At 37.4% G+C, this 19,327-nt stretch overlaps 3 protein-coding genes and 1 long non-coding RNA gene across 8 annotated transcripts; all 4 read right to left on the reverse strand.

Annotated features, from left to right (window-relative positions):
* Window positions 1–930: 930 nt before the first annotated feature.
* On the reverse strand, window positions 931–4,769 carry LOC148917377 (protein NTM1-like 9). Of its 3 annotated transcripts, none has more exons than XM_089051544.1 (6): window positions 4,529–4,769; window positions 3,379–4,001; window positions 2,899–3,192; window positions 2,696–2,788; window positions 1,674–2,583; window positions 931–1,539 (listed from the first exon to the last, which is right to left on the reverse strand). In XM_089051544.1, the coding sequence occupies exons 1-5, from the start codon at window positions 4,716–4,718 to the stop codon at window positions 2,422–2,424; spliced, it is 1,362 nt and encodes a 453-aa protein (XP_088907670.1). In that variant the 5' UTR covers window positions 4,719–4,769; the 3' UTR covers window positions 931–1,539; window positions 1,674–2,421. The 3 variants fall into 3 exon arrangements, with proteins under 3 accessions (XP_088907670.1, XP_088907671.1, XP_088907669.1); XM_089051545.1 differs by having other exon boundaries at window positions 1,674–2,568; window positions 2,899–3,195; XM_089051543.1 differs by having other exon boundaries at window positions 2,899–3,195.
* Window positions 4,770–6,444: 1,675 nt separating this feature from the next.
* On the reverse strand, window positions 6,445–10,025 carry LOC103342389 (uncharacterized). Of its 3 annotated transcripts, XM_089052945.1 has the most exons (8): window positions 9,888–10,025; window positions 9,659–9,769; window positions 9,467–9,536; window positions 8,887–9,326; window positions 8,507–8,776; window positions 8,163–8,399; window positions 7,095–8,056; window positions 6,445–6,966 (listed from the first exon to the last, which is right to left on the reverse strand). In XM_089052945.1, the coding sequence occupies exons 2-7, from the start codon at window positions 9,746–9,748 to the stop codon at window positions 7,883–7,885; spliced, it is 1,281 nt and encodes a 426-aa protein (XP_088909071.1). In that variant the 5' UTR covers window positions 9,749–9,769; window positions 9,888–10,025; the 3' UTR covers window positions 6,445–6,966; window positions 7,095–7,882. The 3 variants fall into 3 exon arrangements, with proteins under 3 accessions (XP_088909071.1, XP_088909070.1, XP_088909072.1); XM_089052944.1 differs by having other exon boundaries at window positions 9,659–9,926; XM_089052946.1 differs by having other exon boundaries at window positions 9,420–9,926.
* Window positions 10,026–10,068: 43 nt separating this feature from the next.
* On the reverse strand, window positions 10,069–12,918 carry LOC103342340 (DNA replication complex GINS protein PSF3-like). Its single transcript, XM_008245962.3, has 7 exons — window positions 12,758–12,918; window positions 12,069–12,170; window positions 11,896–11,964; window positions 11,712–11,812; window positions 11,281–11,373; window positions 10,454–10,593; window positions 10,069–10,348 (listed from the first exon to the last, which is right to left on the reverse strand). Exons 2-7 carry the CDS (start codon window positions 12,111–12,113, stop codon window positions 10,239–10,241), a joined length of 558 nt encoding a protein of 185 aa, XP_008244184.2. The 5' UTR covers window positions 12,114–12,170; window positions 12,758–12,918; the 3' UTR covers window positions 10,069–10,238.
* Window positions 12,919–14,446: 1,528 nt separating this feature from the next.
* On the reverse strand, window positions 14,447–15,702 carry LOC103342388 (uncharacterized). Its single transcript, XR_016127202.1, has 4 exons — window positions 15,348–15,702; window positions 15,037–15,215; window positions 14,846–14,960; window positions 14,447–14,623 (listed from the first exon to the last, which is right to left on the reverse strand). It is a non-coding gene; the product is annotated as an uncharacterized LOC103342388 (long non-coding RNA).
* Between the last annotated feature and the right edge of the window lie 3,625 nt (window positions 15,703–19,327).

Here is a 19,327-nt window from a genome sequence, read left to right on the forward strand (position 1 = left end):
AATCTATTTATGACATGTTTATTAATTCATAATTGGATTATGATGAATTGAATTGAGGATAAGTTGGAATGATGAGAATTAGATTTCGGGTTCCTAATGAAGTTGTTTATTAAACCACATGGATTAAGAGGAGTTAGATTCCAGATTCCTATTGAAGTTGTTTATTAAATCATATGGAATTCGAGTATGAGTTGTTCTAATTACTAAAATGTCCTCATTGTTGGGTTAAAGTATATGACATATTTGGAATTTTAAAAATTGTGTGAGGATATAATGAGTAAAAAAGATGAATTCCTAATGGATTATTTCTCTAGGAATTAGAATACCACTTCCCACCCAAGAATTGAATTCCTCCAAAATCAGGAATTCAATTCCTAATTTTGTGTGGGCCCCACTTACTTTTCAATTTCTTGATGTGAAGTAAAAGCAGGAATTATCCATAGGTGGAATTCAATTCTTGATGAGAATTCCAATTCCTGATTAGTAAACACACCATTAAATTATAAAATGTGTTCAGTATTTTAGTTTAGTTTTAAGCATAGTTCAAAATATTTATTTGTCTTTTTCTACTTAAAATGAGTTTCGGGTTTTTGATGAACAATTTTTGGAGTTCTAAATCTATTTTTTAAAATTTAATGCTCATTTGATAAGAGTAATAAGCCTTCAAAGTTTTGTTAAGTTTTGATCTTGAAAATCTAGAAATTGTATGAATCAACGTTGAAAAACCATGCGCGTATGTGACTAAAACCCATAAATGTTACTTGTATCGATTTGAAGTATTTTATGGAAACATCCTTTTGTAATAGGTTACCTAATGAAACATAATTTTTCGGAGGCAAAACTAGTCTTGAACACCATAACTTTGTGAAAAACCCAAAGTTTCTGCAACTTGGAGACATATTAAACATTGGGGTGTTGAAATATAAAAAGAGAATATAATACACAATTACATTCAAACATTGAAAGGTTCTGCATATACAATATTAACACTGACACAGTAGAAAAGGGGAGCAGGAATGCTGCACAGGACCGCGGCAGTTGATACAGGCCCGGCCAATCACAAAAACAAAATCAACAACATTTACAAGAATACAATTTTTGGTCTTAGGGTTTGGGCGTTTCAGCCTGAAGGTGATACATAGGTTTTAAACCAATCATAATCATACAGTTTTACCATGATTGTAACTACTACTTCATTAAGGATGGAACCTCAAAACTTCCATTCCAATAACCACAGACATCACATTAGTGTCTGGTTATTGTAACATACATCGAGACTCCAGCAGCCATGCAGCAGCAGAACCTGTATAATGCCACTTCCAGAACAATGCAGCGTGGAACGAAAGCCTGAATATAAGGCTAGAACTAGAACTTGGTACTGAGATATTATACCATGCCCCATTGGGGACTTGATTAATTGTTTTGAGGAGATGCTTCCAAGAACATGAAAGAACCCTATTGTTGCCTGCTTCAAACCGTATGCTTCCAAGACTTGGTTTTCAGATGGAGAGCAATGCAATACTCTGCAGCTTCCCTAACCTGTAAACAGAGTTACAGAAATCACGTTAAGTTGAGTGAAATAGAAAATGGCCTCCTCAAAGCTTCAATAAAAGAGCTTTTATTTACAGTGAGAAAGCGAGAATTCTATTCATGTTCTAGTCTAATTCTCTCACCTTGTCTTGTGATACAGCTTTGCAGTCGGATTCTTCTCAGAGCACCTCCCATGAGTGAACATGAACGGATGTTGGTTTATAATGAGGCATGGTGTGACCTTTGATTAAGAGAGTACATTATTTGAAGACGATTGATTTGAGTAACATTTGTAGTTCTGTTGACAGGAGAGACATGGTCTCCAAATTATTTTGCCTGGACTCGCCAGAGGAGAATAAAGTTCCAGATGGCATTTCAAAAGTTGCCACTTTCCAGTGACCAACAAGTTCACCTAACAAGCTTCGAGTTTCCAAAAGTTGGGAATGCTGTGACGACACACAGCAACGGCCCAAAAGACCAAGAACAGACTTAGTTAACCTGATTCGTTTGTCCTGGACATAGATGTCCATAACTAGGAAGAAGTTTCCAAAGCCTCCAGTTCCAGAAATGTAAACAAGGGTGATGTTACCTCTTGGGGTATACAAGGCCTAATGATGTTCTCCTAAAAGTAAAATATTGCGATTCACTAGCTATGTTGCACTGTCTCTTGTATAGCTAATGCAGATTAAAACTAATACCCATCCTTAGTAATTCACTGTTTTTTCCTTCCACTTCTCACTCCACTACCGCTATTATAGAATCTTCCTTATGACTCTGATAGATTAGAGTCATTGAAAGTAGTGTTGGTTGTTTCTTCACAGGATAATAATATTCTTTGTCAACAATAACTGTATATAAGAACTTTGAGGGAAAAGAGTCATAACCTCCAGATCAGAGATTACAACTCATTGCATGCCAACATAGTTTATTGCCATGCTCAAAATCTCCCAGTTCTGAGTTCATTGGTGACAGCAGTGTGAAATCCAGTAGCTGAAATGGATCAAAGGGTGATCCCAGATTTTCTTCTGGCCCGTCGCCCTGAAATTTAACAGCCTGGAATAAGAATCAGAACAAGCAAGAGTTGAGTTCGGATGTACTCCTTGTGCTACGTATTAAGAATTCATTTCTAAAATAATAATAAATCAAATAGCACGCTCGTTCTCACCTCTAAAATCCTTTCATCTGGAGCTCCATTGTTACAATTATAAGTGATGTTGCTAACTGGTTCCTCGAAATCATTGGTTGAATTATTATAAACCTGGATTAAGAATCATAACAAAGCAAGAGTTAAGTTTGGATGTCATTCTTCTGCCATATAAGGAAGTTCATATGTAAAAAACATAATTCAAAGAGCACGCTCATTCTCACCTCTGAATTACTTCCACCTGTAGCTCGATTTTGGACACCATAAGTAATGTTGCTCACTGGTTCAATTTGATTATTCATTGATATATTATTCTTATGTGTAAGATAAGAATTCCTATCCCCAATCGGAGATTGCTGCCTATTGCAGTCAGCATCATAGACATAAGGAACATTTCCCTGATTTGTGTATAATGGTGACTGCTGTGTGGAGAAGCAGTAATCCTGTGGCAGAGGTGGCTGAGGTGGCTGTGGTGGAGGAAGGGGTGAATCCAGATTTTCTCCTGGCTCAGCATAATACTGCTGGATTAAGAATCACAAACAAGCAAGTGCTAAGTTTTGATATGCTTCTGCTGCTCCAAAATAGCAAGTTCATATAAAAATTGTTCAAAGGCATGAATAAACAAGTTCATATAAAAATTGCTCAAAAAGCATGAATAAGCAACTTCATATAAAAAAAGGGTCAAAAAACACTATTACACTCACCTCTTGAAGCAAATCATATGCAGCTTGACTATCGAAATCGGAGAAAATCCAGGCATCAATTTGATCATCATCACAGATTGAAATATCATTGTTTTCTATCAGACCAGAACCATTACCATTCAGAACATCTCCTACCTCTTGGGAGGCCAGATGTTCTAATGGCTCTGAAATCATATCGGCTCCTGCAGCTTGATCATCTTCAGAATTAGAGGCAATGCCGCCACCAGAACCAGTATCAGCTAATTCATCACAGATTGAATCATCCTTCAGCTTCTTATAATTAGCTGACTTATTCTTCAGGCGGCAGAGAACAAAGTCCTTCTGTTGATTGGTATTAGGACCAAGTTGGGCCAGTTCAGTGTTGGTGAGATAATACTCATGCATGATCCAGTTGGTCTTCTTTGCTTTGGGCACACGGCCTTCGTAGAAAGTCAAGGTCCTCTTCTTACCAATCACAACTTTGGATCGTCCAGCCTTGATCTCACGAACCTTGCCTGTGATTTTATAAAAGCCCTGATCTGTGGCCCTGTTGCAGCGAGTGCTGTTGGTGTACTTATAATCAGGTTGGCTGAAGAAGAACCATTCCATCTCTTGATCTGGAAAGTCTGCCTCTTCAAAGAACGCTGAAATGCCACACACAACAAAATTTTCAAAATTTCAAATAAACCACGTCAAGTCTTCAAGTACTCAACAGAAGAACTGAACATGATCAAAATTTTCAAGAGCATTGAAATCCAAATGCGACACAAAACGAAGTATTGAAAATTTTAAAACCAATCCACTTCAAGTCCAGAACTCAGACAACAAAAATTTAACATGATCATAAATTTTAAACAAAAATCAGAACAGAACATTAGAAATGTATGTGAGATGGGTTGGCTCTTTCCAGAAGTACTCATACAACAAAACTGAACAAGATCATAAATACAACAAAACAGAACAACAGAAATGTGAGGTGGGTTGGATCTTTCAAGAGGATTAAAAGCGAAATGCAACACAAAACAAGATATTGAAACTAACCCACTTCAAGTCTTGAACTACCCGACAACAGAAGTGATCATGATCATAAATTTATATAAACAAAAGCATAGTACCAGTAGAAATGAGGAAGTGGGTAGTGAAGAAGAAGTGAGAAAGATTAATGGGTTACCAGGAACATCACAAGGCTCGTGCTTGCAGACATCGATTTCAGGGATGATGTGGCTGAAGTTAGAGTCCTTGCCCTCTATCTTCTTCTTCAAGTAGTAGCTCACCAGCACTTCTTCAGTGGGGTAGAATCTGAACCCAGGTAGGAACACAGGAATTGAATCCCCTTCTTCCATTGTGCTGATGCTGCTCATCTCTCCTTCTTGTTATGAACTTTGGCACTGTGATTTTCAAATGTTTTGGGAAGCAGTAATAAGAGTGAAGTATTTATAAACACTAAACACTAACCAGGTCCCACTAGCTCAAAGCACTAGTCCTTTTGACTATTTGTTTGATGATTTTTTTTTTTTTATATAATTGTTTTCGTCAATGTGTTTGATGATTGATCCCAAGTCCATGAGCTTCTCATACAAGTTCAAGTTTACCTGACTGAAGAAGGACATGGCTTGGGTCATATAAGGGCAGCCCCCACGCACTCATTCCCTTTCACGCGTTAATTTTTAGTTTTTATAATTTATATTTTGTTCTTTTGCGGGAATCTCATCGACCCCTCTTGTAAGTTGAGCTTTAGTACGTTTCTATTCTTCAGTTAATCATTGTTTTGGGGGGAAGAAGAACATTCTAGACTCTTGATACATGGGTCAAAACCTTCTTCATAAGTTATTGTTCGTGACATCGTTACACGTTCCATGTTCGCTGCGGTGTTCAAAATCTATTTAAGTTTGGGATAATCCTTCCTTTTTAGGAACTCCTTCTTACCTAGTAATGTGGCCTAACCATAAATTGACATGTGTCCTGTTTTTATTCAAAGCCTCAAAAGTGTTTTTACCTTTTCTTTCATTAGCATAACTAATTTCCTTTTTTATTTCATACCTCAGTTAAATTTTATGTCTATTGTGGACTTTTCTAACTCCAACCCCAACAATTCACCTTCATCCAAAATTACCATTGGCAATGTTGGTAGGCATAGTTTCTTCATAGAGGTGTTTTTCTTTAAAAGGATATACACATTTTTGAATGAAGCAAACTTTGAGTTGTAGAGACTTTAGAATACGAAATTAATATGCATCTATAATGCCTCCTTTGCCTAGTTATGAAAAACTAAAGAGGTGGTTTGCTGGATAGATGAAACCAATTTTAAAAAAAAAAATTCAGTTATGAATAATTAAAGGTAAGAAACAAAAATATTTTTGGGAAAAAAAATGCACATATGATAAGGAGGGAAGTATTGTCCTTAAGTTTATGATTTAGTTATAATTAATAATTATATATGCTTTATAGTAGTGTTTTCTCATATCAAATACCCACGTGATTTTATCGTCACACAAAATAAGATGATTATTTAGATTTCTTACCATGTTCGCATGAAAGAGAATTTTTATTAGAGAAACAACTTGAGATACCGATGATTTTAAAGAATTTTATAAGAAAGTTGAGAGAAATATTATTAGATTAATAACTAGTTCACTAAAGCAAATCAGAAACAACTGGTTTGGAGCCAAAATCTTGTTGCACTTTTATAATAATAAGGTTGAGCGAAGTACCTTTAAATTAGTAGCTCAAATTAGACAAAATTAGTTTGGAGCCAAAATATTGTCCCAAGGCAAAACTCATTTACAACAATTTGACATTGGCCGGTGGTAACAACTGGTTCGAATCAAACGAGCTTGAACAAAAAAAAACAAAAAACAAAATCTTCGTATATTGTTGCGACTATCCTACAATACAATCACATTGGAGTAACTGCCCAATATATATTTTTTCATTCAGGATAATAAACCAAAATTAGATTTACCAACGGATGACTATCCAGACCTTTGGAGCGAGGAAGGAAGATGCTAATTCATTTGTTCTACATTAGCAGAAAAGAGGACAAAATTTGCACTGAGCAATGGCAAGTAGACATTATGAGACCGAAAATAGAGGAAGTAATTCACAATATATTCCATTCAACATTGTAATGTTTGAAATAAACAACATTCACAAGGACAATATTCAGGATACAATTTTTGGTAGGAGGTCACTGATAGGTTTAAGACCTTCCAAATACAAAAATAATCGTACATTTTCGAAATGACTGTATCTAGTAACTACTACTCCAGTAAGGATGGAGTTCAAAGATTCTATATCAGTAACCAGAACATCACACTAGTGTCTGGTTATACCAATATAGTAACCTGAGACTCCAGCATCCATGTAGCAGAAGCTTCTGTGTATAGCGCCACTTCTATAATGATCATGACTGTAGAACAAAAGCAAGCCTATAAGACTATACAACTAGAACTTGGTATTGAAATATTATTGTACCATGGGGGAACTTGGTTTACGGCTTGAAGGAGATGCTTCCAGGAACGTAAAAGAACCCTTCAATTTGCCAGCTGCCCATTCCATGCCCGCTTCAAATGGTTTGAACAGCAACACAATGAGCTGCAGCTTCCTGACCTGCAAACAGAAATCAAATTCAGTTGAGTGAGAATAGCAAATGGCCTCCTCAATGTCAAAGCTTCATTATAACATATTTCATTTAACTGCTGTGAGAAAGTCATGTTTTCAGCTTGATTCCTTCTCACCTTGTGTTGTGATACTACTCTGCACTTGGATTCTTCTAGGAGCACCTCCCATGTGTGCAGCGAAGACGTGAATGGATATTGGTTGATATGGAGGCTGTGTGTTCTTCGACTTGTAGGATAGATATACTAGTTGAAGAAGACTACTGATCTGAGGAATATCTGTAGTTTGTGTTGATAGAGGAAGTGCCATCTCCAAAAGACTGCTTCTGAGAAAAGACATCTTTACTTCATCTGGACTTGTTGCATTCGGAGAAAGGTAGAGAGTTCCAGATGGCATTTCAACCAGTTGCATTTGCTGGTCTTTCTTTGTACCAACAAGTTCACCTACCAATTAAGGTTGAAGTTTCCAAAACTTGGGAATGCTGGGACACAGCTGCTTCTTTTCTTTTCTTTTTTCCCTTTTCTTTTTGGTTTTGTTTTTGTTTTTTTTGGGGTTACACACACATCAAAGATTTTGGACATAATTGCCCAAAACCCTTGCTGTGTGTGACAGACTAGTAACTTAAGTCATTTGTGAAATATTTGTAGGAGAATATCAGTCTGTAATAATGTGAGTTTGAGACACATTCTTACAAGGGCTCTTGTTGTTTATAAGTCCCCTTTGATATTCTCCTATAAATAAAATGTTCTGGTTCATTAACCATAATGGAGTGGCTAATGCAAATAATCTTTACATGGAGTACTTCAGTGTTTGTGTCACTGTTGTACTCCACCATCCTCATCATAAACCCTTCCAATGATTTTGGTAGGTTGTAGTCATTGGAAAGAGTTTATGATGTTTTTGTTACTCAAGAACTATGTGGGAAAAGAGCCGCATATTGCGACTCATTGCATCCAATATAGTTATTGGCATGCAGAACATCTCCCTGTTCCACGTATAATATTGGGGAAGGCAATGTGTAATCCTCTTCCTCAAGTGAACGAAAGAACGATTGCAGATTTTCTTCTGATTGAGAATAAACCTGGATTAAGAATTATTCCAAGCAAGCGTTAAGTTTGGGTGTCATTATTGTGCTCCATATTAAGAAGTATATATATGAAAATTTCAAATAGCATGTTGATTCTCACCTCAGGAATCCTTTCATCTTTAGTTTGATTCTCGAAGTCAGAGGCTGTGTTGCTAACTGGTTTGCTGTAATAATTGGTTGGAATATTATTCTTGTTTGGAAGAGAAGAATCATTATCCTCAATTGGGGTTGGCCAGCTACTGCATTCATCAGTACAGACATCAGGAGCATTTCCCAGCTCAGGTGGCCCAGGAGGAGGAAAGGGTGAATCCAGATCTTCTCCTAGCTGAGCACATAACTGCCATTGCCAGATTAAGCATCACAAAACAAGCAAGGGTTAAGTTTTGATATACTTCCTGTGCTCCATATCAAAAGTTCACATCAGAAAATGTTAAAAAGTCTCACCTCTCTAAGCATATCAGATGAAACACAGGTACGAAGGTCACCATCATCAGGATTGCCACTGCCAAGAAGAACACGTTCTAGCTCTTTGTAGGCCAGAAGTTCTTCTTCGTCTGTAATCATATGATGGATAGCAGCAGCTTGGTTATCAGAATTAGAGGCAATGTAGTCACCAGTACTACCATGAACATTTCCCAACTGAGGTAGCTGGTGTGGCCGAGGCGGCTCAGGAGGAGGAGAAGGTGAATCCAGATGTTCTTGCTGATCACATGGCTGCCAGATTAAGAATCACAAACAAGCAAAGGTTAAGTGTTGACATATTTCTTGTGCTCCGCATTTACAATTTTACATTAGAAATGTTGAAAATGCACATTCATACGCACCTCTTGAATCATATCATCAAAATCAGATGAAACAAAGCCACCAGGTTCACCATCATTAAGATTTCCAGTTCCAAGCACACAGTTATTATAAGACTCATAGTCAGCTGACCTATACTTGACCCGGTAAAGAACAAGGCCACTCATCTGATTGGGGTTAGAACCCGGGTCAGTTGGAGTGAGATAATACTCCTGCTTGACCCAGTCGGTCTTGCTCGACTTTTTCGGACGACCTAAATGGAAGGTCAAGGTCTTCTTTTTGCAAGTGAGCGATTTGGAGAGTTGTCGAGACTTCACTTCTCGTGGCTGGCCTGTGATTTTCCAGAATCCCTTCTCTGTGAGCCTGTTGCGGCGAGGACTGTGGACGTATTTGTAATCAGGTCGGCTGAAGCAGAACCACGTCCTAGCTTGATATGGAGAATCTGGGAACATGAGTCCTGCTCCTGCAAAATGCAACACAAAACAGGTCTTGAAGTAATGAACAACATATTTCAACAGAACAACTGATCAAGATTATGTATAAACAAACATCATACCTTGGAAATTAGAAAATGGGCAGTGAAGAGAAAGAGAGACAGATTACCAGCTAAATCCCAAGGCTCGTGCTTGTAGAAATCGATTTCAGGAATGATGGAGGCCTTGCCCTGCATCAGCTGCTTCAAGAAGCGAAAAAAAGTGGGATAGATTCATTATCAGGTAAATCCCAAGGATTGTAATTGATTTCAGGCATGACTTGGTAGTCCTTGCCATTTATCTTCTTCCACAAAAGGTTCACCATTTTCTCATCAGAGGGACGGAATCTGAACTCAGGCAGCAAGTCCAGCACCCATGCTTCTGTTGTCGTTGTGCTGCTACTGCTGCTCATCCCTCCTTCAATTCAACTGTTCTGGAAAATTGGAATAAGATTATAATAAAATGTTTTGGCTTCAGAGAAGATCCAGCAGAGCAGTGAGGTTGTATTAATAAATTCCCGACCGAGGTCTCTTGACTCTTGGTGGACTTACTGTTCATGGCTTGTGGTCTCTTTATTCTTTTCGTCCCAAGCCACTTCCTATGATGCCTTTCTTTTTTATTTTCTTATGCTCCTCTTCCCCCTTTGCTTTGATTATAATCAAGAATAAATTCCGTACTCTTTGTTTGCCTTAAAGATAAAATGATAAATGAATAGGTGCGTGCTAGTAGTGCTAAGTGCAAATATTTATATAATGATGTTTAATTAAAATTACAATGATCTCATTAACTTTCAACAAAATTACCAACTAGCTTTTCCAATGTAGGAAAAATTACAAATTGGGACAACGATTCAGAAAGGATGGATCAGATGAGAGGTAGCGTAGAGGGTACAATACAACTAGTCAGTTGGCTTCCTTCCTCTTCCTCCCAAGTACAGAAGCTCTCTCAAATCGGGGGCCACCTATCCGCCACTTCTTAAAGGCCGCCATTGACGACTGAGCTGCCTCATACACTAGAAACAAGTGTGCAACCATTTTGAGTCAACATTCATATAGAAGAAGTTTGAGAGACAGTGATGAAAGATATGATAAAACATGTAGGGTGATATAAATCTTACGATTGGTTTCTTCTTTTGTTAAGTACGACAGCAATTTTGAATGTGCTGTAAATGCTGCGTTATGTGCCTTTGCCAGGATTTTCTGATACCTGGTCCTAAATGCAGATAATAGGAATGATCCCATGTCTCTATCACCAACCCTATCCATCCAAATGATTCAAACAAAAATAAAGAAAAAACTAGTTAGAATCAGTTTGTCTGGCCACAAATAGTACATGTGAACAGCGCAGATTGTTCAGTGTCCAATTTACCACCCAAAAACAAGAACAGATAACAAATCATCCGGTTGTATTTCTTTGGATTCAGACAAGAAGCATAAGTCAACACTAAATACCCTCCTACCAGATCATAAACCACACTAGGCCAAGTCTACAAAGTGAAGGTCCAAATGTTAAACCAAGAGTGCCAAGCCAATCAATAAATGTCCAATTCTCAACGTTATACATGTTGGTTTTTCTTTTTCTATTTTCGCTTTTGACTTTTTTCTCATTTACTTATGTGTGTCAGGTATACACATTAATCTATTGTATAGACCTGACTTTCATAGGAGAAACTCAGGGTTTTATATCCCTTGACCAGAATTTTCAATAGAACTTCAGGGATAGTTTTCATTTTCAAATTGACAAAGAACAAGATCATGACAATTCACAGTGAAAAAAGTTTATCCAGAATGGGAGTCTTGTCATATACCATTTTCTCAACCCTCTACCACACTAGGGTTCATTTATATGAAATATCCACCTATTAGAATATAACTCAAAGAAAAGCATAAAAAGAACACACCGATCAAGTTATGTATACAAGAAATGGGTAGGAGAGAGACTCACAGCGGTGCTATCTTGCATCCAAATTCATAGAAGTATAGACATCGAGATCTTAAATCCACAGATGCACCATCAGCCCCAAGTTCCAGTTTTGTTCTGACAAAAGAAGAAATCTACAAGAGTTAAATATGTAATACCAATCACTAATTTTGAACTTTGAACTTGAATCACATAAGTCACTCTTTATGCCTTCCCCAAAATCTAACACATGCCTGGAGGCTGGCAGCAACTATGCTTGATCAGTACCAACTAATAAATTCAATGATATGACAATTAAAACATAATATAATGCAGAGAAGAAATGTCTGAACATCAGATTTCAAAGACGGAAATAACTGAAAATCAATGACCACTTGCCACAATGAATCTCCCTGCAACTCAGCCCTAAAAAATGGCCATAAATTATTTTTAAATAAACCTATACAGATCATTACCTTTGATTGAAACATGCAGGAACCTTCATCTTTGCTACTTTTCTGAGGTGTAACTCATGGGCAAGCCAGTAAGGCAGCTCTACCTTTGAACCGGGTTCAACCTGAAATACAGCCCCAAGAAGATATAAGAAAATATATCCTTTGAACAAAAACCATTCACTCCAAATCCACTCTGGTCACTTACACAATGGGTTTCAGCACTAGGATCAATATCAACCCCATTTACTGCTTGCTGGAAAACAACTGGGACACGCTGCTTGGAAACAGCAAACATGTTTAGAATACAGAATTAAAATGACTAAGTAAATAAAGCAAATGGAGTTTAGATTTCGAGGATACAAAGAGACGGGAATTAACCTGTTCGTCCACAAGAATATCATCAATGTCATAGTAACTTGCCATTTTCAGAAAAGATCCCACTTTCCGTACAATGCTCCCTGCCTTCTCCAGGACAGAATCCTGCAGCAACGGATCCATGAGCCACCAAAACCCAAAATGACATACAGAATATAAGGCTAAAATTTTGACATTGTAGTTCAATAAAAGGTATTTGAACCATTCTAAATTGCTTAGGATTTCCCATATTTATGTGACACAAGTTGCATTTGGGTTTACGAAGTGTAATTGGATTCTACAGAGATATCGAACCAACGAATTCAAGATTTCTTGTTTATGCAATTCAAACTGATAGGATACCGATATCAACAAGTTATGACTCTATGAAGCATTTTGACAAACAAGTTGCAGGCAAGAAGCAGACCTTATTGATTTCATAGAAGAAGCGTATATAATTATTTTCTTTCTTTCTCTGGCTGAGTATAGGATAAAGACTAAAAACTCAAAAAAAGAGATAAAACCCACAAATACTCAATTGGTAAAACATACATATCCAACTAATCCTAAGTTTAAAAGCAAGAATCAGATCAAGCCGACCATGAATCTACAGCATCGCATAGCTAGCCAAAATATGGAACTAAAATTCTCTAAAATCCAATCTGAAATGACGATATAGAGTTGAAATTAATTACATCGAAGTTCAGAATTACCTGAGTTCTTGTTTCCCTTTTTCTTTTTCCGGGGGTGAAATCTGTGGCCGACGAGAGAGATTTAACTAAAACGGAGGGAAGAAGATCCAAAAATGAGAAGGAGGGAAACTCAAAAATATTAGAAGAAGGGGGTATTCGTGTGTAACGCAGTGTACCATATTTGCAAAAAGTTCACGAATCAGACACCGATTAGCTTAACTGAGCACGTATCTATCTAGTTACGAAGACCTTATGGTTTCTTTATTGATTTATTTATTATTATTTTGGTTTATGAATTGAATTCTGCATATTAATATAGACAATATTTGTTTCATTTTGAATCATAGAAAAATGATAGTAAGTGTTCCCAAAGGGTTTTATTTATTTATTTATTTATTTTTTTATATTTATTTATTTATTTTAATTTTTAACTATCCATTATTGTAATATGTCTACAATTTGCATTCGATGTGATTCCCAATGATTTTGCATGTTTACGTACTCGGATAACTATTCCCCTAGTTGATCGGTTTCCTAGTTTTAAGGGTATTTGATTACGAATTTTATTGAATAAAAATAATTGACGAATGTAGCAAGTAAGAAACAGCTTAAATAATGATCAATGTGATTCTGAGAGGGTTATACATAATAAAGGATATATATATATATATGTGTGTGTGTATTAGTAAACATAGAAGAAGAAGGTATTGGAATCATTATAATATCCATTCTAGGTAAGTTAGAAGATTGTAATGTCGTTGCTTCACATTTCACTAGAATAATTAAATAGAATTCACCAGCAAAAAACTGGAAGAAAAAAAATAGAAAAAATAGAATTATGGAAATCACTATTCTCTAGTAGCACTGGTATCATTAAAATATTCGAATATATTTAAAGAGTATAGTCAGGCGGCTATACAGAGTATAGCCGCACGGCTACTAGAAACAATTATCAATGTGTTAAACGATAGAGAAAGGCCAAAGTTTACAAACGAAGTCTTTTACTAAATTATAGCTAACAATGAGGCTACTAAAACAATTGCAAAAAAGGAAATAAAAAATAAAATCATGGACCCTTCATCACATCCACTCTTTTTTTTTTTTTTTTCTTCTTTTTTTTTTGTGCTCTTTCATTAGTGTAGTGTTCCATGCAACAATAGATACTTCAATCTTCTATTCAAGCACAGGTGGAACATTGAATCTCAAAACTAGTCCCACTGAATCACCCTATAAAATGTCCAGCTGGAGGGATTTAATGTTGTCTTTCCATCAGCAGCAACAAGATCATATGGTGAATCCTCTGCAAATTCTAATGGCATGGATTTCCAGTGTAAGCTTGGCTTCCAGTCAGCTTCCCTCAGTACCTTCAGTATCTCTTCCACCACTATTTTGCTCCCTTCAGCAGGTAAATGAATCCCATCTCTGGAAAGATAAGCAATTGAGTTTCTTTATGCCGGGAAATAAGATACTAATTGAAACTACGTGAAACATTAACTGATAGATTTAGTTCAGTATAAACGTCCATAATGACACCTTCAAAGGGATATCTTAACAGCAGTCAATAGATTTCATCCCGACTTCACATTGCTTCCTAAAGAAAATCCTAGGCCTAAGATCTTGAGAAAGTTACCCACGACGGATGGAAGAATGAAGCCTTCTCTCTGGAGAGAGGACATTAAACATTTTCTTCCCTCAAATAGATGGATCAAATAATATTGTATGAGCTATTGACTGAAAAACAAACATTCTTCACAACTGAATCAAAGAAGGGTCACAAGTCTGCTTAAAAGGGTTTGATTATGTGCCAGATAGGCACACCTCTATCAAACCGGAAAGCCCTCTAGTGTCACGAACAGTGCTGCTTGATGCATCCTGGGGCATCTTTACCTAAAAAAGGAGCTCACAGAGCTTCAAGTCTTGGAAAGAGAAAAAGGGACTAACAAAAGAAAACGCTAAGCTGTCCAGGTATCCACAAGCATATACATAGCTCATCTAAATTCTAAACTACTAAAAGAAGAATAAAATGAGTATCACAAAAAGAATCAAATAAGATGGGAAGAATGTGCTGTGGAACCTAATTAATATGAAAGGTGAACAGTGTTACCATACCCCACAGATTCTCAAATGATGCTTTGAGATCATTGGTCTTTGCTTCAGCTTCACCAATTCTGACTTGAAACGTTTCCAGCGACATTTCCCTTTCTTGAATCTCCACTTGGACTTTCTGGTAGTCACTCAAAATAGGATGGTGTTATCTTCGAAAATATACATTATGGAGTCAAATGTATAAAGGAACATACCGAAATTTCTTGATACAGCTCATCAACAGTTATGCAGGAACATCCGAACAGGGCATGGATCTCTAGCTTACATCCTACTGCCATCTAAAGTGCAAACCTCCTTCAAATTTGAAACCCTCTGGTAAAAAACAATTGCTTTTCCCGCATCATAATCTCTCACGAGAACTTGCCTTTCAACACTTCCCAGGAAAATTAACCATAGTTGAACACAGAAAAATAAGTAAATGTGAAGTCGGGCAAGATCAATAACTAATAGAAGTAACAATTTAATATTAATCACGTACACGAACAGAAGAAGCCTGTAAACTTACCATATCTACCAACACGTTTAAAACAGCATGAATTTCAGAATGAAGAAGAGAAAGAGTAGTTGGGTGCCTTGTTTGTGGAAGCATGTGAAGAAGCGAGAGTTTTTATGATTTGTCACAATGAAAGCATTGAGCAACCTTCCAATGGCATGTTCAACATCAAGAGCCCAGACATCGCCATTATTCAAAGTCTGCAGAAACAACAATTATATTAAGATTGATCACTTAGCGTGTAGTTGCAAGTAGCAATGAAATTGATTCCCATCCACAAAAATAGAAGCTTGGTAGAAAGAACAATAAGTGATAGAAGCGTAAGCAATATTAGTAAAAAGTAAAATGATCTGATGACATGTTCTGCTCCTTAAGCGGCTAGGCGGCTAGGCGGCTAGGCGGTGGCTAGGCGGGCGGTGGCTAGGCGGCTAGGCTGCTAGGCGGTGGCTAGGCAGCTAGGTAGTAGCTAAGGGGTGGCTAGGCAGCTGGGTCTTTTTTCGGTGCCGAACTCAAGAGGACGAAGCAGTGACTGCGAGAGAAAGTTCCGTCCTCTGCGAGTGCAAGCGTCGCGTTTGTTCGAATATATTTAAACAGTATAGCCGCGCGGCTATACCTATTTATGGGTTCTAGCCATGTGGCTATCCTTTAAAATATTCCATGTTTTCACCAAAGAAACAATAATTAAAGTAATTAAAAAAGACTAAGATATCACTTAATTCCATATATTAAATAATAGAAGCTGGGCCCAAAAAAAAGTAAAGAAACTAATTTTATACTTTTCACGAGTATAGCCGTGCGACTACACTAGTAAAATATTGTATTTAGCAGGAATAGTCAGGCGGCTATATCATTATAATTTCTATTTATGGCGTATAGCAAGGCAGCTAAACTTGTGAAATTTCTATTTATAGAGTATATAGCCGCCCGGCTATACTTTTAAAATTTCTATTTATACAATATAGCGGCAATACTGTTAATATATCGTATTTAGGGAGTATAGCGGCTATACTCTTATAATTTCTATTTATGGGGTATAGCCGGTCGGCTATACTCTAAAATTTCTATTTATGGAGCTACCTGGCTTTACGGGAAAATTTTCTATTTATAGAGTATAGCCGAGTGGCGAGACTTTTAAAATTTCTATTTATACAGTATAAGCCGCACAGAGATACTGTATCCAGCATAAGCACATTGAAACACCAGCACTTTCATGGGACCATCGCTTCAGGATTGCCTGTGAAGTTGCCGGAGCAGTATCATATATGCACTCTGCAGCTTCAATCCCCGATCTTCAAGTCTTCTAACATTCTTCTAGACCATAACTTCAGTGGAAAAATAGGGAAGGATGGATTATTAAATTATCTACATAAAGATGATTGACATACAACATATATCCCTATGAAACAAACTAAAAAAAGTGAACAGGAGGTTCCAACTTTCTAAAATCTCACCGCTCTGATTAATGCTTATCAATCAAATGAACTTGCAAGTCTAGTGGTTTGCTTAAAGAAGTATCATCGGGAGCAACAAAAAGTGAATTACGGCACTCATGTCCCTGTACAGGATTTGTTTTGATTGCCGCTTTCGCTTATACGTTAGCAACACTTCGCTTCCCGACATTTAAGCTTTCAAAAAGAAATCTTGCTGCAATTCCGAACACTTGGACGGCATTATTCACATGAAATTTGTTTTTGTTCCACCATGTTCAGTCTCATTTCAACACAGAAAAACCTGCATATGTTAAGGAAGAATATCCAATTACTAAATAGCAAGTCATGACTCATATAGTTAATACAGTTACGAGTAGCAATACTCTGAAATAGTGACTGAAAAGTAGTTGTGTCAAAGTGCACTGAACATGTGTCAAAGTGTTAAAAAAGCCTTTGCTAGAGTGTCAAGCTAAAATAATTTTGATAGATATGATTTGTCTGATGGTTTGATCTTATCCCTTCTAAGGTTATAGGAATTTTTCATAGGAAGAACCTACAAACCGCATCAAGGGATTCTCAAATTTTTTTTAACATTTATCTCATTATTAACTTAACCACCAGAAATGTCATTTACCCTTAAAAACCCACCTAAACTTCCCCTTAAATCAAAATTCAGCTTCTCTTGAAATACAGGAACTCCATAAAACAGTCAAGTTACATGATGGGCAAAAGATTAATCCATGTGCGGTAAAATCTTGGATATCCAAGAGGATCAAATCTATCAAAAGCTTCCTGTCATCAACTCTTGCAGCAAAGGATTTCTACATAGATTCTGTGATTGTTATTATAGATCATCTAGCAAGTATAGCAAGAGAAAATTAATAGCCCAAGTTTCAGTTGTCCTATCGGAGTGGCTATTAATGTCATCTACGAGAACTCATGCAGTTTTAGAGCTGGTAAGGAGGGCATCTGTTAAAACTGATTTGGAGACTCTATAATCTTTCTGACTGATATCATAAATTCTGAATTCTTTTAGTAGCTAGTTTTATGGGGCAAAGTGTTAGACACACATAAGAGCAACACAACCATGTAGCGGGAATGAAAATATTAATATGGATGGTAGGAGTGACTTGAAAAGGACAAGTAAAAATCAATACAACGGAAAAACACTGGGAGTGAACCCTGTTAGTGATAAGTTAACAGAAAGTTAATGTGATAGGAACATGTACAACATAGACCACCAAATGTACCTATAACCGAAGGAAGACTAGTTAAGATAAATAAGGGCATGTACGATGATGAGGCTTAGCTATCAACATCCCTGAGGAAAGGACAATCACTCATTATGTGAGACACCTGGCCAGGCTTGAGGCATGCATGGTTCTCCCAATACGATTGGCCTTTTTATTTTCTGCCTGCAATGTAGGCGAAATCATAAAGATCTCTAGATAATGATCCACTGTCAATCACTCTTGGTCTTCACCTCTTAAGTTCCCAGATTTTCTTCTCACTTGGTAGTTGGAATTTAGATCGCTATTTTCTGTTCACAAATACTATTATCTGTGCTATGTCCACAAACTCAAAACAAGAAGTCAACTTCAGAGTTGAGACTTTTATAATCTAAACAAAATTCAAGACCTTGTTTAAACAAAATTAGGCTCTCGACAAGGGGAGAGAGAGAATGCGTTTGGATGCTGGAGAGCGAGAACTGAAAAGTCGGCCTAGGCGGGCGGCTAGGCGGATAGGAGGTGGCTAGGCGGCCAGGCGGGCGCTAGGCGGTAGCTAAGGCGGGCGCTAGGCGGCTAGGCGGCTAGGCGGGCGCTAGGCGGGTGCCTAGGCTTGTTGGATCTTTTTCGTGCCGAACCCAGAGGACGAAGCGTGGAGAGAGAAAGTTCCGCCCTCTGCGAGTGCAAGCTTCGTGTTCTAAAGAGTATAGCCGTTCGGCTGTACTTTTAAAATATTCGAATGTAATTAGAAAGTATAGCCGTGCGGCATCATTTTTGCTTTGTCCAGGGCACGTGCAGCATCTGCTATGAGAGCTCTTTACTATTTTTTTCCTTGTAGACACTTTAAAGTATGCTGATAATATCGTTGGCTAAAAATGTATGTGACTAATTTCACAATCTACTGTCTACTAGATCTCTGCTGATATGCTCTACGTTTTACTTGTTTGGCAGATTGGGGACCGAAGGTTGATGTTGTTGTTTTTTGTTTTCTTGACCTTGCTTCAAATTATGAACCCCCAGATTCACTTGTGCGGAGTGGCTTGAAGCTGGTGAACAGCCTGTCCATATTGGATTTGATAGCCTTGTGAGTTTGTTGCAGCTTTCTCTATTCATGTTTAATATTCTTGTCCCAGTTCTATCCCAGAGTAGCTCTGTTTGTCCTTACCCTAAAAAAATTACTTGTTCCTTCCCAATCAAAACAATCAACCAAAGCCAGAGTCTCCAAAGAGTGACCTGACCACCTTCATGTTGGTCCCCAACGAACAGGTTGTGGAGGTCTATTCGTGACAGATGACAAATCGACCCTTTGGTTGTTCAGTTGTTCAATATCTAATTT

This window comes from Prunus mume, linkage group LG5 (assembly GCF_029339155.1).
Source record: "Prunus mume cultivar Tortuosa linkage group LG5, ASM2933915v1, whole genome shotgun sequence".
In the NCBI taxonomy this organism is placed as follows: Eukaryota; Viridiplantae; Streptophyta; class Magnoliopsida; order Rosales; family Rosaceae; genus Prunus; species Prunus mume.

Bases quoted from the DNA above. Each gene is read 5' to 3' on its own strand.
- LOC148917377 (XM_089051543.1), bottom strand. From the start codon at position 4,718: ATGAGCAGCATCAGCACAATGGAAGAAGGGGATTCAATTCCTGTGTTC. The intron at 3,196-3,378 runs GTGAGTGTAATA...TTCTTAATCCAG, and splicing joins CATATGATTTGCTTCAAGAG to CAGTATTATGCTGAGCCAGG. The intron at 2,789-2,898 runs GTGAGAATGAGC...TTCTTAATCCAG, and splicing joins CAGGTGGAAGTAATTCAGAG to GTTTATAATAATTCAACCAA.
- LOC103342389 (XM_089052945.1), bottom strand. From the start codon at position 9,748: ATGAGCAGCAGTAGCAGCACAACGACAACAGAAGCATGGGTGCTGGAC. The intron at 9,537-9,658 runs GTGAACCTTTTG...TTCTTGAAGCAG, and splicing joins GTCCCTCTGATGAGAAAATG to CTGATGCAGGGCAAGGCCTC. The intron at 8,400-8,506 runs GTGAGACTTTTT...TGGCAATGGCAG, and splicing joins CATCTGATATGCTTAGAGAG to TTATGTGCTCAGCTAGGAGA.
- LOC103342340 (XM_008245962.3), bottom strand. From the start codon at position 12,113: ATGGCAAGTTACTATGACATTGATGATATTCTTGTGGACGAACAG. The intron at 11,965-12,068 runs GTTAATTCCCGT...GTTTCCAAGCAG, and splicing joins ATATTCTTGTGGACGAACAG to CGTGTCCCAGTTGTTTTCCA. The intron at 11,374-11,711 runs GTAATGATCTGT...TTCTTTTGTCAG, and splicing joins CCTGCATGTTTCAATCAAAG to AACAAAACTGGAACTTGGGG.